This window comes from Ambystoma mexicanum, chromosome 12 (assembly GCF_040938575.1).
Source record: "Ambystoma mexicanum isolate Mex_15411 chromosome 12, UKY_AmexF1_1, whole genome shotgun sequence".
NCBI classification, from domain to species: Eukaryota; Metazoa; Chordata; class Amphibia; order Caudata; family Ambystomatidae; genus Ambystoma; species Ambystoma mexicanum.
In genome coordinates this window covers 1,169,566,662-1,169,582,933 of record NC_090936.1, presented here as the reverse complement: position 1 = coordinate 1,169,582,933, position 16,272 = coordinate 1,169,566,662, and the positions used below count along the sequence as shown (strand labels likewise).

General features: G+C 47.4%; 1 protein-coding gene across 2 annotated transcripts in view; it reads left to right on the top strand.

Annotated features, from left to right (window-relative positions):
- Positions 1-778: 778 nt before the first annotated feature.
- The window catches only part of TMCC3 (transmembrane and coiled-coil domain family 3), a 295,227-nt gene continuing 279,733 nt past the window's right edge, over positions 779-16,272 (top strand). Inside the window, exon 1 of one of the 2 annotated variants that reach the window (XM_069629805.1) lies at positions 779-1,506. In XM_069629805.1, the coding sequence (XP_069485906.1) occupies positions 1,429-1,506 (78 nt within the window). In that variant the 5' untranslated portion in view covers positions 779-1,428. The remainder of the gene's footprint in view (positions 1,507-16,272) is intronic. The other variant, XM_069629806.1, reaches the window with a different exon arrangement.

Sequence of the window (16,272 nt, the reverse complement as noted above, 5' to 3'; positions counted from 1 at the left end):
CCATTCCCATTTGAGCCCCCCTAGGGCTCAATGGGAAGGCGCTAATAACGGTACCGCAAATTGAGGTACCGTTATTAGCTCTGAAGTCCCTTAACGGCCCCGTCCATAACACTGGTAAAACCAGGCATTAAGGAAGGGACCCGCTAAGGGGACTCGGAATAGGGCACAAAGGGATTACCGGCACCGGTGTCCTTACTGGTGCCCGGTATCCCTTTGCGCCCAACTCGTAATGAGGCCCATTTTCTTTCAAACAAATCAAGTGTCATCCCTATTGTGGCAAATGCACTTATCGATTCTATTCAGCACCAGTACAAAAAAGGTAAATAAAAGTGAACTGTTTGTTTACAATGCTGATATTATTGTCCTTGATGTGGTGGGTTCACAGTGCATTTTGTGCAATGGGTGGAGCTATGCAAATTATGCACAGTTTTGGAACATGGGCAATTGGAGTGTGCGCAACGCATCGGTGACCCTCGCGCCCACTGTGAAAAGTTGGCAATATGCAGTTATTCATTCATATACAGGATTACTGGTGCATGGATGCATTCATGCACGCTGAGCAGGGTGGGGCATTTAGAGAAAATATGGACTGGCAGGCCAGGCCCTCCCTGATGATTTATTAAGGGGCAAGCAAATGCTGCTTTATCCTGTTGGCGAAGTCTGGGGGCTAGACCGGGGGCTCGTATTTGGTGCCTTAGGGGGCTAGCGAGTTCACAGCAGTGACACACTGTTCAGCGCACGGCAGCTAAACCTGGCGCACGCGTCCCTGCGCATCCCAGGGCTCGCATTGGGGGCGCGCATCCTGCAGGTGGTGGAGGCTCCTCCCCCTCCCCTGCCGGGGACCGGGGCTGTGAGAGAATGCGAGCTCTGCCGGCGTGGCAGGGGTTAAGCGTGCTATCCGCGGCGCCCCGTCTGAGGCGTGCCTCCTCGCAGGACACATAAACACACATTTGTAGCCTCTCTGCACCGAGGAAGGGCGGGAGGAGGGACGCCCGGACCCGAGGAGCCGCAGGAACAGGGAGCGCTCCTGTGGCAGGAGGAGCGGAGGAGGCACAGCAGGGGAGTCCGGGCGGCGGCAGGAGGAGCTCCGGAGGCAGGCTGAGCTGCCTTCGGACCGGTGGGAGCCTCTGGAGGGACGGCAGGGACCTCCGCAGGAGGGGTTACAGCGGAGCCAGCGGCCGCAGGACTTGCAGCAGGGACTGTGGGCCTCTCTGGAGGAGCAGCGCCGGGGACGGTGGACCTCTCTGGAGGAGCAGCGGTGGGCGCCTCGGGTGGGGGCAGCAGCACCAGGGCCAGACGCGGGAGGCCAGCCCCCCACCCCCTGTGCTTGCTCCTGCCCTCGCCATGCCGGGAGCAGCCCCCCGCACGCACTGCTAGGGCCCTCCACCGCGCTTCTGGGGAGCCGGGCGGCCGGTGTGCGCAGACACCATGCCCGGGAGCGACACGGGCATCGCCGTGGACCGGACCTATTCGGATCCCGAGAGACACCAGCGCTCCAAGAACAAGGTGAGGACTGGACCCCAGAACCAGGCGTACTCTGGTGTGTGTGAGAAGCAGGGTCGGAAATGCATTGGAGCCCAATAACGCGTGTGTGTGTGTGGCACGGGACCCCAGAAACCCCATGTACTGTACTGCGGGCGAACTGTCAGGGCAACGGTTGCCCTAAGTATTGCAATGCATGCGAGAAGCAGGGTCATCCAGGACTGGACGCCAGTCGCTCTATGCACTGAAATACGGGTGAAATGTGCAGATTAAGGACTGGACCCAAGAAGCTCTACCGTGCAGCTGAGTGGGTGGAATGTGCAGGTTTAGAACTGGACTCCAGCGTAGCATACTCTGCAGCAGTGTGAGTGGAAGGTGCAGGATGAGGACTGGACCCCAGCATCGCCTGATGTGCAGCAGTGTGGGTGGGAGGTTCAGGTTACGAACTGGACCCCAACATAGCCTGTTGTGCGGTAGTGTGTGTGGAAGATGCAGGCTAAGCACTGGACCCCAGTAACCCTGCTATGCAGCAGTGTGGGTGGAAGGTGCAGGATAAGGACTGGACCCACGTAGACCTACTTTAGTGTGAAGAGAAGCAGTGGTTACCTTCTGAATTAGAGGTTGGAGGAACGGGGGTAGGACTGGGCCCCCATGTAGTAACATCCAACGTACTGTAATGCGGGTGAGAGGGGGGCTGGGGAAGTGATGTACTGCAATGCCGGTGAATGGTGCAGATTAAGTACTGGACCCCATGAGCTCTACAGTAGTGTGGAGCGGGGGAAGGGCTGTACCGAAGTAACCCTTTGTATTATAATGTGCGTGAGAGGGCCAGGGTAAGGGCTGGGCCCCAGTACCGTCCTGTGTAGCATAATTCTGGTAAGGGGGGCATGGTAAGGGCTGGACCCCAGTCACCCTTTACACTGTAACTGAACCGCTGCAAGGCGTCTCCAGCCCCCGGGGTGCCATGTCTTTCTTGGGTGCTAATCTCGCCTTACCCCACAGGGAAGGCATTTGCCTCTAGGGTGTGGGGGAGGGGTCGGAATCTACGCTAAAATTCCGGTCGTTCACTTCTCCAAAGGACCCTGTCTCTGGTTTATTCTGACTGGTTCAATTGTCCAATGGTTAGAGCGCAGTTCCGCCCCCTCCGCACACCCCCCGGGCCCCCGCCGCGCAGAAGGAACACGTTCCATTTCAAGCACATATCGATCCAGACAAGACGGTTGTGCACAAGATCACACAGTGCAGGAAAGCTGGGGCTATAGCTGAGCGCTCCTGGATTGGGATATATAGGAGCGGATCGGATAGCGCGGCTGCCTGTGTTGTTGTTGCCCTGTAATAACAACAATGCATTTCTTATATTGTGCTGCACAACCGTATGTCGCAGAGCGCTGAAATACGCGAAGACCTTATTCAAGAGGGAGAGCTGTTCGCCTGGGAAGTGTTTAAGAGGGGGGAGCTCTTAGCCTGGGAAGTGTTTAAGAGGGGGGAGCTGTTAGCCTGGGAAGTGTTTAAGAGGGGGGAGCTCTTAGCCTGGGAAGTGTTTAAGAGGGGGGAGCTCTTAGCCTGGGGAGTGTTTAAGAGGGAGAGCTGTTCGCCTGGGAAGTGTTTATGGGGCCAGGATCCCCCTTTAAACGGTTCCAGCTGATTTGTGATAGCTAATGTGTGCGGAAAAGGCAGGGACTGAAGGATCGGATTCGCCGTGAGGAAGATTACATGACCTGCTCAGGAATCCACTCCCCCCCCCCCCCACCCCCAGGCTGGAGGCGGTGAGCAGCGCCTGCCTCCCCGTCACGCGGGTATTCTGCTAATGTCGGGCTGCCAGGCGGCACTTTAAGCGCTGTGCTGCGCTCCACGGGGAGCCGCGGGTGCTTTGCCTTTGGGGTTTATGGAGGGGCTTGGTTTATAATGTCAGCAATATCTGCTGGTAGTGGCAAGAGGGCGTGAAGCAGGACACCCCCATGCAGGGGCGTTGCTAGGGGGGGGGGCTAAGGGGGCTATAGCCCCTGATCTTTTGGTTGTAGCCCTGGATAGAATCTCAGGAGCTACAGCCAAAAGACTAGCTAGCCCCGAGTCCCAACAGTTCTGACATCAGCTTAGCCCCGGGTCTTTTCCAGACCTAGCAACTCCCCTGCCCCCATGAAGTGCAGGGGCAGCCGGCGGTGTGCTAGGAGTGCTGGTGGGGCGGCTGCCCCCACCGCCCCGTCGTGGACACGCAATGAACCAGGCAGTATGGACTATGTGCATTTGACCCTCTACTCTACGAGCGAAGGGGAGTTGGGTGGGGGCAAGGGCCGTGGAACGTTCGTCTAAGCGCCCACAGAACGAAAACCAGGAGCGCACTGTGACCTTTGTCATCCTTCCATGACCCCCCCCCAAAAACGACCTTGCATAATACAGAACGCTATAAATAATTGCTCCCACCCCGCCATACACACACTGCGCGATTTATATATATATGAGAAATGTCTCTGTTTAGAAGGCAACAGCCCCCGCCTGTTTACCCTCTGCCGCTTTCCCTCCTTCAGCCCCCTGGCACCCTTTTGCTAAAACACCCCGAATTGCTTATCTGTAAACTCCCTGTCATTACGTCAATAATGCACTCTCCTTATCCCCTCTTCCCTTCCTGTTTACAGAGCACCTGGGGGCCAATTCCGTTGGTGAAGGTGCGCTATACAAGTACGGCTAACATAACATAACAATAACGCATAAATAAATAAAAAAAACACTCTATGCTACTGTGCCCATTCGCTGCAGCCCGGATTAATGAAGGAGTGGCTTGTGGGGAGGCTGGGGTCGTGTTCTATGCTTGCAGCAGAAATGTAAACCGGTTCTAGTGGTATATTTTTGTTTACCACGAGGGCTGAATTTTTAAGCCAACCCTACTTATTGCCCTGCAGAAAAATGTGTTCCCGAAGGTAATTCCCACCTTGCCGCAGTAAAATCCAGACGTGATGCTCGCAGGGCTGCCTATATATGGAAGGCGATGAGTTCTTTGCCAAGAAGCACTGCACACGGGGCACGGCGATGGCTGGGGCTGTGCCACTGGTGGGCACTGGTTCAGTACCTGAGCATGTGGCATGGCCTGTCCACACACGCGTCAAGGTTCTCCTTGCGGCTGCCAGTGAAGGTTTTTACATTTTTTAAGCCCATTTTTTTTAGATGATCTTATGTATTTGGTGGTTCTTTCAATAAGCTGGGCAGCAGAGATGGCAAACATTTATACTATCCTCCTCAAACCGAAGCCCCCCCCCCCCTGCCAACCCAAACCTCCCTTTGGGTTTGCCCCGCAGATGACTGAGACATTGGATTTAGTATGGGCAAAAAAAAGGCGTGGATTTTATTGCACATACATAAAACATATTTGTAATTTGTTTATAAATTACACTCGTAATAAAAAAAAGTCTCATCTCTCATTGCACTTTTGGGCACATGGGCCATAGGGTGTCTCCCGGTGGCCTGTGCCGCCATCTTCTTCCCACGACTTTGCAAACATCGTTCATTGCCCTTTCTCTCTGTTTGTTTCTTCCTTTCTCCTTCTTCTTCTCCTTCTTTCTGGGTGGGTGGGTTCTGGGAAAATAAATGTAGCTTCCTGCTTCCACAGGATGACTTCCGGTGCTGTGTTCAGAGCACCAAGAAGGACTGGAGTTTTCATAGGAGGACTGGAGTCTCCCTCCCGTTGCCCCTCCTTATATTCGTACTACACAGCCTGAAGCTATGCCACTTGTCCTTTGTTTGGGTGCTTGGATGCACGCCTGGCGCCAAGGGCCCTACACATCTTTCTGTGAAAAGCATTTCTTCCTCTGTTGCTAATGCCCCTTCCCCCCTGCCTCATCCTGTTCTTGCATCTATGTCAGCCCCCTGATGTGTCGGCCTTCCTGTCTGGGGCTGGTGACATGGGGGCCATGTGTGATGGCTAGGGGATGCGGCAGGGGGTGCTGGGCATTGCTGATGCATAGGGCACTGTTTTTTTTTTTCTTATCTCCTATGGCATTGCCCCTTTGCCCCATGCTTGTTCCCCCGTGCCCTGGAGCTCCAGGAGTTCCTCATTGCGCTGCACAGGCCAACATTGTCGGGCCTCTGCTCTGCAACAGGGATTTGGAGTGGGTGGAAGGGCTGAAAGACGCTCGCCCACTTCACCCATTTCACCGGCGGAGTAAAATGGGCAACTTCAGGCATTTCTCCGTCCCAAATCTTTTGAGATGTTTGGGTTGAAATTACAAACTGGGAAAGTAGACTGGCCAAAAAGGAGTTACTGGGGAAACAATCTTATGTATTTGTTGCATTTTTACACGCCCGTGCCCTGAGGTATCGCAGCATAGTTACAGACCTCTTAAACAAGCTCTGCCATTGAAACTGACTTGGGGATGGATGTCTGTCTTTTTTGTTTCTCACTGGGCATTATGGTTGGTCATAAAACCCATTAAGCACCAGCGGTCATTTTTCCACTGATGCTAGCCGGACAGTGTGGATATTGACCACACAGCATTGGTCCTACCGCCAGGTTCATAATTTGGGCCTCTCTGATCTATGGCTTACTCTCATTGTCAGTGGTGGTTCAAGTCAGCGATGCTTGCTTGGGGGCCAGAGGGAGCTAACTGCCCCTTCATGGCTGAGGAAACATGTGGGCAGGGCTAAGAAGTCCCCGCCCACCAAGATGTTAGGATGATCTGCTTTTGTACCATGCCAAATCAGAGCACCTAGGCCTGTCTGGGAACCGCATACTGTGCCCGCGGCAGGGCAATCCAGACCTTAATCTGCTGGAGGAGAGAAAATTATACGAGGATGGGGAAACTGGAAAACAAATGCTACTAACATGGGGGGAGGGGAGTGTAGCGGGGGAAAGAGGTTTTGTGATGGCACAGGTGTGTTCCAGTCCTGTTAGGTGGTCCATAGTTCTGCAAAAGGAAGGAGGCGGATATGCCATCAAGTGTTGTGGTGATTGGATTGTGTCTCCAAGGCAGATTGGGGCAAATTGTAAGTTCGTTCACAAAGTAACATTGGAAGCATGATGGGCTTGAGAGTGTGTCGGGCAATCCTGGAAGTTGGGTGGCTTATTTTCCCCTATATATCTATACGTTGCACCCCCTGCTCGACTGCCAAGAGTGGCCCAGTCCAGAATAGACTGTGTAAAGGTGAATGTTGTTGGTAAAGAAGGAAAGGGAATGGAGCGGTCAAACAGGTATAAATGTCCGGCACCTTGATATGGCAAGTTAAAGAGGAAATCCCTGATGAGAGGTTCCTTTGTAAGGTGATAGAATTCCAAGGTGACATCCCATATCCTTATTTAAATAGAGTAGGGGGTATTTTATGCCTTATAATACATGGCCACGCCCTGTCACCCCCTTTATATCTGGCATCTTGCTTAATGAAAATCAATGCAGATCCTGTTTTATTACCAAAACGCACTATTTTAAGCAGTTTAATAAAATAGATCTTAAAAGTGTTTGGTGGTTTCAAGTGTCCATATGCAGCTGAATTCTTTCTCTTGTTTGTTAAACTCTAGCAGTGCACAAAATAAAACATTTTATCAGAAACAATTCTTTATCCATTCATGGCTGCAGTGTCGCAGAAAGATATTTGGGAAGTTTTTCACAACTTTTATTAGTGCTGCAGTTGACCGCTGCAATTCAGCTCTGTGCTGGCTCCAGCAGCAGGTACTGTGGCGTCACAGCACGACTGACTGAAATAATTGATTATAGAGCAGAAGTGATGTCACTTAACTGATGTTTTTTTAAATTTTTATTATTATTTTTTTTTTCTCAGAAGATCGAAACTGCATTATGTCAGCCTAAAACCCTCTTCTCTATTGTGAAGTCACTGGCCTCTTCTGATTCCAGGGTTAAACCCTCTCAAAAGTTGTGCAATGATCTTTCTTCCTTTTTTATTAATAAAATTTAAGCTATCCTCACAAATATTGCCAAATCTCCAACGTTACTGACTCCGGATGCTATCAAGCCATCACATTGTGGAATCAGAAAATACAATATTAAGGCTTTTACACCATGCAAAGAGAAATACACCGACACAGGCTTGTAAAGATTCCCAGAATCTTTATTGCAATTCTGTACAGTTTACAAAACAAAGTACACAAATAGCTATTTGGCCACCAATACATCAGAGACCACCAGCAGGGTTCAATGTGAGCAGTGAACAGGAATTGCTATTTGGACAGCAGCGTATTTATACAGGTTCGTTATAACGATGTCCAGCCTCTTACAAGTTAATCATGTACTGGGCTAGAGTCGCACCGGGTTCGTTCCTAATTTACATATCTCGTGCATGCGGTTTACTTTTTAATACCTTTGCTAACAAACAATATTATTCTCTAGGTTTAACTTTACACATTGCTTTAATACAGGTCAAACATGTGTTTCGCATGTCGTGTTTAGATAGCGTTATTGTTCTTGTATACTTGTAGGTTAACATCGCCGATTCAAGTAATCCCCTGATCCCGAGGTCAACAAAGGACAAGGTCTACATGACCCTAACATGTAGCCTGCAGGCAGGTTGGACATTAACTCTCTTACAGAGGTTGAAGAGGTTAAAGTAAGAACAAAAGAACACAGGTCGGCCATTTTAGGCCACAGGGTGACTTTGCATGATAAACTAAAATGGCGGCTTTAACCTAAAATGGAGGCTTGATTCACTTAAGGTCACGACCTTGCAATACGGATTTCCTCGCAAAGCGACAGGGCATATGCCAACATATACAATGAGGATGAAACAATATTATATCAGTTTTAACAAACCCTCCTTTAGGCCTATGCCAAGCGCTAAACTACCTTCAATCACTTTGCGACTAACTCCACATTCCAACGTCTATTCACCCAGAATCTTTGTCAGACATATCTATTGCCATTAGATCAGACACTCGAGTTTCTTTCAACACATACTCCTTGGAAACCTTATCTGGGGAGTATTACTTATGCCCTAATACACTTGTTGCTTGCGCGCAACACCCCCCTAATACTGAACATATACCAGGGAGACACTGTATACAACAACAAAGAAACGGAAAACTACCCAAGATAATCTGCAGGGCCGAAAACAACTTCCATCCCCACGACCGTAGGAGGTCCCAAAACCATGCACTAAGTTCCCAGTATCTCTCAGGAACATGCACTTCTGAACTAAGAACATGTAGATTTTGGATAGCCCTACAGATCGTTGGAGAGTAGTCTGGTACGTAAACGCAGCAAGCGGACCCCACTAATTTACATACTCCTCCTCCATGCTCAGCCAGAATGACATCTAATGCCATCCGGTTCTGAAGAGCTACTAATCTTATCGCTTTCTGTTCTAACGTCATATTATAGAGTATGTCAGTGGTCCGGTTGATGGTTCTCTCCAATACTCTCGCTAGTCCCCTGATATCTTCTGAATTTGTAATTTGCCCAAAAAATGGCACAGGGGATTTCATGATGTCTCCTAGAGTTTGTGCTGGAGTATCCCCTTTCACACCTCGTCGTGGACGAGTCTTCGAAATTTCTGCAGTACTGGCAATAAATACCCCAGGTAATAGAATCCCTAAATAGCAGGTTCCTTGCCAATCCCTGGGCAACCATGGAAATGCCACATTACCGCAAACAAAATAGACAGGTTCACCTACGTACAGAGGTCTGTTCTCACTAGTCAAATTCGCAACATTGGCGCATTTTCTAAAATTACCCATTGACCGTGTTCCATTCCTCTGTATGCAGAAGGATACTGAATCGGGGCTATGGTTAACAGAATAAGATGGAGGCGTGGCATCCTTATTGCCTATAGGAGCCATTTTGAAAGAGATTAAAGACTGAAAAGGACCAGACAATCTATCAAAGGGCCTAACAGAAGCAACGTTTGGCTTACTCCTATTTGCAAAAAGCGAGCATCCCAGGGGCACCAAAACACGTTTTTCAAAACTATTCAAATTTGCACCATCAAAGTTCCCTGAGATGCTGTCATTCCATCGGCCAAAGAATAGTGCTCTAAGAGAAGCATAACAAGCAGTTGTCAACGGTAAAGGATGAATATACCAACCTAGCCCCTTATCCCCATGTTGCGGTAGATGTGAGCAGATCCAGCAATTGGTCCTATTTAAAATTGCATGAGTGGCATTCATTATTAATAAAAGAGTGTTATTCTGATAGTTCCGTCTATGCGAAGAATCTCTAGGCGATAAGGTATGTAATTGCACGGAAGGAGTGGGGAAAACAGATACATTTTCAACAGGTAAAAAGTCCTTTAGTGGATATCTTTCCTCCAAATACCATAACCCAAAACCAATAGTTACTAAAAACCCAGTTATTATTATAAAAAAACAATACATTTTCAGGGTCCCATTACTTGCTTGAACATTGTCTCTGCTAGTCACATATTTATCTAAAAGTTCGGTACGAGCGGTAGTGGATGCAGACATCGTAGTCTTCAATCGAAAAAACACCAATTGTTCATTTGCTGGCGACTCCAGTCGTGCGTCTTCTTAATGTCTTTCCCACAACCCTTGGCCAACAGAATCCTTTCGTACAGTCGGGCCAAAAAGCAAGCCCTTAAATGATTTCCTCAATCGCACAGTCAAACCCTGCTGTACTTCTATTTTCTTGGACGTAAATTATATTTCACAATTTCTGGTGCCGAAGGATTGGATAACAATATGTCGTCACTTCCCACTGGAGGTGGCGAGTGAACGGAAATGGGATCAGAAAATGATTGATCCGGAAGTACCACTTTTGGAGTGCGGAGGCAAGATGGCTGTTTTATCTGGCCTTTCGAATTCTGGAACGTCTCCGATACTCTCTTATCGGTTGTTGCTGTTTCGGGCACATTGATTACAGCAGTGGAAAGGGATTCTGTGTCTTCTGTATCGTATGGCACGGGCTGCGGGATCCGTTTGGTGTGTGTCGCGTGGATCCAGTTCTTATGCCCTGCTACCCGCACAGCAGTCTGGGTGACTAGCAGGACCTGGTAGGGACCGCTCCACCGAGGTGCAAGGCAAGACGACCTCTCAAACTTTTGTGAGGATCCAGTCCCCCAGTCGTAGACTGTGACCAGGACCCTCGTAATGTACAGGTAATGCCTCTGGCACCTGGTGATAAATTGAAAACAGATTTTTAGTCAACTACAGTAATCTGAAAGAAGCACATTCTCTATATCCCGCAACAAGCGACTTTTTGGCATACCCCAAATATTAGCAGGCCTCCCCATTACCACCTCAAAGGGAGAGAGCCCAGTCTTAGTTTGAGGGGTTGTTCTCATCGACAGCAACACGATTGATTTAATACACAACACCTCTGAATTTGAATGTGGGGAGCAAACAAGATCAATTCGTATCTTGTCAATCGTGCGGAAGTGAGGTGTTGCGTTTGAGTTCTATTCAATAAAATATCTACAGAGTGAGGTACCATTAGGGTTAACGCATGACCCAGGACCATTCTCTCACTCTGTTTTACAGACGCAGCAGCAGCAGCGACAGCTCTCAAACATCTCGGCAAAGCGCATGCAACAGGATCAAGGGTGGATGAGAAATAGCCGCACGGCCTATTCTTCCCTCCATGTTCCTGCGCTAACACAGCCAAAGCACATCCATCACGTTCATGCACATACAACACGAAAGCCTTTTCATAATTTGGAGTTCCTAAAACCGGCGCCGAACACAGTGCAGTTTTGAGCAAGTCAAATGCTGTCTGGTGTTCCAAAGTCCATGGTAATGGCAAAGAAATGCCCTACTTTGTCAAAGCCAGCATTGGTTTATTCGTTAACGAAAAGTTAGGGATCTACAGTAAGAAGCCATACCTATCAGGGCTCTAACTTCCTTCTGCGTATTTGGGACAGACATGCCAGAAATAGTTTTTATTCGTTCAGGTGTCAACCGTCTTCCGTCCTTTGACAGGAGATAGCCTAAATAGGCGACCTCCTGACAACAATATTGGAATTTTTTGAATGAAGCTTTGTGGCCATGTTTTGCTAGATGACAAAGCAACAGCATGGTGCCTTCTTTACAGGCACTCTCAGAATCGGCAGCCAAGAGGAGATCATCTACATACTGTAGTAACGTGCAAGTAGTAAGCAACTCGAGAGTATCGTGCTGCTCTTTTAATGCCCTACTATAAATACTTGGACTCTCAGTGTACCCTTGTGGTGCACGAGTGAATGTGAACGAGCGTCCACCTAGGGTAAACGCGAACAAATACCTACTATCCTTGTGTATGGGAATACTGAAAAACGTGTTAAGGTCAACAACGCTAAAGTGAGTGGCAGAAGCCGAAATCGTGGTTAGTATCGTTGTAACATCAGGTACAATAGGGAATTGAGGAGCCACAATTTTGTTAATAGCACGTAAATCAATTATAAACCAAAAGGGAATCGCATTATAACCTTTCTTGTATACTGGCAAAATCGGGCTGTTACACAAACTACCCGTAATTTCCTCAATTACTCCACGATGTACAAAATCAGAGACTATACATTTCAAAGCCTGTTCGCCTTCAACTGAGATCTTATATTGTGGGATGCGACGCAATTTAACTCCATGTTTCAGAATAATTCTAACAGGTTCAATTTGAAGAATGCCCACATCATTATCATCAATTGCCCATAAGTATTCCGGAATGTTACTGAATTCTGGCGGTAAAGGTCGAGTCAAAAACTGAGAGGCGAGTGATTGCTGAGGTGAAATTGTTAACCGAACTCCGTCCGGAGAACAATGTATTACTGCATGCAATTCCTTCAACAAATTTAACCCCAGTAAATTCTACCCACAGTTTGTGGTAAATAGAAATGGACACTGCTCCGTGAAGGGACCCAGTGTTATCGCTACCGGCAAAGAGACCAGACAAACTACAGGTGTGCCTGAAAACCCTACAGAGACGTTGGACTGCCCTGACAGGGGAATATTTGGAACCTGTGAATGGTCAATGGAACATTTCTGTGCTCCTGTATCTACTAAAAATAGATGCTTCCTATTTCCCACCGCCATCTCAACGTAGGGGCCTTTCTGATGAACGGGAATAGGCGTTGGTTCCAAATCCTGCTTCGGGCAATGCTAGCGAAACAGAATATCGTCAAAAGGAAGCTCTTCAGAGAGGTACGCGGCAGAAGGGTGATCAAAAATGTTTCTGTTATCCACATTTGAAACTTGCTTATCCTGTGAAGGAGGTTGCTGTGATTCTGGTGCAAACTGACCTCTGCCATGGCCCCCTGCACCTGGGCGACCTCTGGATCGTCTACCCACGTTCCCAAATGACCTTTGCTGCAAGGTCAGACATTGTGCGTGCCAGTGACCTTCCTGTCAACAATAGGCACACTGGTTAATGGTTACCGGAGCCAGGGGCGTACTTCCCTGTGGAACGTACTGACCTCTAAATTGATTACTCCCTCTAGGGTTTCTAACAATCTGTTGTAAAAGGACTTTTGTTTTCAGGTCACCCTTTTTTTTATTATTATTTTTTTTTCTTCAAGTTTTTCCTTTTCATTATTCACACGATTTTCATAGTACTGAGCCATGTGCAGTACTTCTGATTGAGAGTTCGCTTGCCAAGTGCTTTTGGAAGACATAATCTGTAACTGGATGTCAGGCAGCAATCCACGTACAAATTTGTCGACAAACAGCCTTTTCCCTGACTCTGTGCCTTAAGTCTTGTCCACTGAAATCTGAAAATACCTGTTCAAACCAATTGAAGAAATCGGTAGCACCCTCAGACTTTCCTTGGACACAGGCCGTAAGCTTGTCCCAAATGATTCTTTTTTCAGGAACTATAGTTTTTAATTTTACAATTATCCTTATCAGGCAAAGTTAATATCACTTGAGGCGGTCACTCGCCAGCTGGTTTTTCTCTGTCGAGCCTAACCTAGTTATCCCATGTATCTCCTAACCCAGGTACATCATCTACAGTCCTAATCTGTTTCCACAAATCAATTGGCAGGAGTACGAGAAATAATAATTCAATATCACTTAAGGTGAATACCGATGATTGTAAGACTGACTCTATTTCTTTATAGAACCCCGTCGGATTCTTTCTTATATCGGGAATAGATTGCTTTATGGTGTTCACTTCCTGTCTTGAAAACGGGACGTGAACAAACTGCGATAACGTAATGTGCAGGAATGTCCACCGCGAGTATTCCTCATGCAGCATCAGCCGCAATCTCAACTTTTGGGACAAATGTCGGAGGGACCTCCCTCATAGGCAACTGAGAAGTAGGTAGTTCCGAACGCTTACTAAGCAACAGAGCCAAATCAAGCGCTAAGGCAGTCGAAGAAGTATCAATCGAAAAGGCTCTCTTATAAACACTCAACAATTCTGCGGGACAATTTATCTTTCTTTTTACACACTCATTCTCCAGGTATTCTACCATAACCTGTATCACTTTCTTTTGCATTTCTAACGTATACTGACCATATGTGTCATATACTTCATCTGGAGTTATCGACATATCCGAAATCCATCTTATCGCATCCTTTATACAAATTTGCGCTTCCTCACCTTTTAATTCACGGCGAGGAGAAAACCGTTTCTGTAAGTACATAATACCTAAACTACCACCATCTGCTTCCTCTTTCTGTAACTCTTCCAACTCCTTCCTATACACAAAAATCCTCTCAACATGCTCATATACTTTCTCCGCAGTATCTCTGGACAACGCTAAGGTGTTCAAATCCCGTAACCCTTGTGGGAAATCTACATTGTTTAATCTATTCCACATTATACTCAAATGAATCCCTAACCCTTCAATAAAAACATTTTTCTCAGGAATACTTTTTAGATTTTCGAGTGTGGAAAAAAAACATCAGCTTGTTCACCCTTCTCCATACAATGTTTAGCCCAAGTAATTAATTCATTGTTTTTATCTGGGGACACAGTATTACGAGTCACGACCCTTGATCCCGCTCCCTGGTCTACTACAAGTGATGCGGAATCACTTGGAAGAGGAAGAGTAGGCACATTCTGGATATCTACAGGTGGAGGCAAGGGGGCAGGCAAAGGAGCGACGGCTGGAAGAACAACAGGGAGGACCGGAGGAACTATAGGAGGAGGAATAACAACTTGAAGGGGCAAAGCGCCAGGAGGAGGGACGTACGGAGGTAGCGTGGAGGCATGGGGCCTTCATTCATGCAAAAGTTTATTAATCAATTCATCTGACGTACGAGAATCTTTTGACGGGTACATTTTTTGAATACCTAATTGAAACGCTCTGTCCGTGTTCCTAACTGACTCCAATTGTTTATTTTGATCATATAACCGTGCCTTTTTTCGACCTTGTCATATGTCGACGTATATGTTTCTCTCTACTCTTTTGTTGCTGCAAAGCTTCTGTTTTCCAACTGTGCAATGCGTCAAATGCTGCAGGTCTAACCTTTTTCTTTACCAATACAGACTCTAGATATTCTATACAAGGGATTTCAAAGCTACCATTGGTTGGCCACCGAAGATTAGAGTTATGTCTGGTCTGTCTGTGCCAAATGTCATTAAATGCTATACTACCAAAGCCTTTCTTACAGTACATAGTACATGCTGGCGACCCCATCCTGTGGTGCGGGACGGCTATCTTCCAAAGATTGTCGCTGTGAAATAATGCCCTAAAGCAGGCAGACAATTTCCCAGGCATATCAGAGTTCTGGTGTTACCTGGTCAAATAATTGTGCTCGCGAGTACAATGCGCCAAATACAAATTGTCAGGGTTAAATTAAGAATCGGGTCACGATTCACCTGACCAAAGGACTGGGAGGCCCGATTGGCTGATCGGGTTACTAAGGACAATTCTATGGACCCACGTGTCTGGTGATTTCGGCACATTTAACCACCTCGATATATGGACCCTCGTCAAGACGTTGTCTCCGGCTACAGCTCTTCGTTCAGGGATCGGATCGTGCTGTTCTGTGAAGGAATTCACTTCTCGTCCAGAGGGGCCGTTTCTGTTGGCACCGTCCGATCCTGGTCCGATAGCCGAGCCAACCTTCAACGAGACGAAGTCGATCTTGGGTCCCTATTCGGGTGCCATCTGTGGAATCAGAAAATACAATATTAAGGCTTTTACACCATGCAAAGAGAAATACACCGACACGGGCTTGTAGAGATTCCCAGAATCTTTATTGCAATTTACAAAACAAAGTACACAAATAGCTATTTGGCCGTCAATACATCACAGACACCACCAGCAGGGTTCAATGTGAGCAGTGAACAGGAATTGCTATTTGGACATCAGCGTATTTATACAGTTTTGTTATAACGATGTCCAGCCTCTTACAAGTTAATCATGTACTGGGCTAGGGTCACGCCAGGTTCGTTACTAATTTACATATCTCGTGCATGCGGTTTACTTTTTAATACATTTGCTAAAAAACACTTATTCTCTAGGTTTAACTTTACACTCTTTACACATTGCTTTAATACAGGTCAAACATGTGTTTCGCATGTCGTGTTTAGATAGCGTTATTGATCTTGTATACTTGTAGGTTAACATCGCCGATTCAAGTAACCCCCTGATCCCGAGGTCAACAAAGGACAAGGTCTACATGACCCTAACATGTAGCCTGCAGGCAGGTTGGACATTAACTCTCCTACAGAGGTTGAAGAGGGTAAAGCAAGAACAAGAGAACACAGGTCGGCCATTTTATGCCACAGGGTGACTTTGCACGATAAACTAAAATGGCAGCTTTAACCTAAAATGGAGGCTTGATTCACTTAAGGTCACGACCTTGCAATACGGATTTCCTCGCAAAGCGACTGGGCATAGGCCAACATATACAATGAGGACGAAACAATATTATATCAGTTTTAACAACATGTTCCTCCCACCGAACCCACTGCCAAT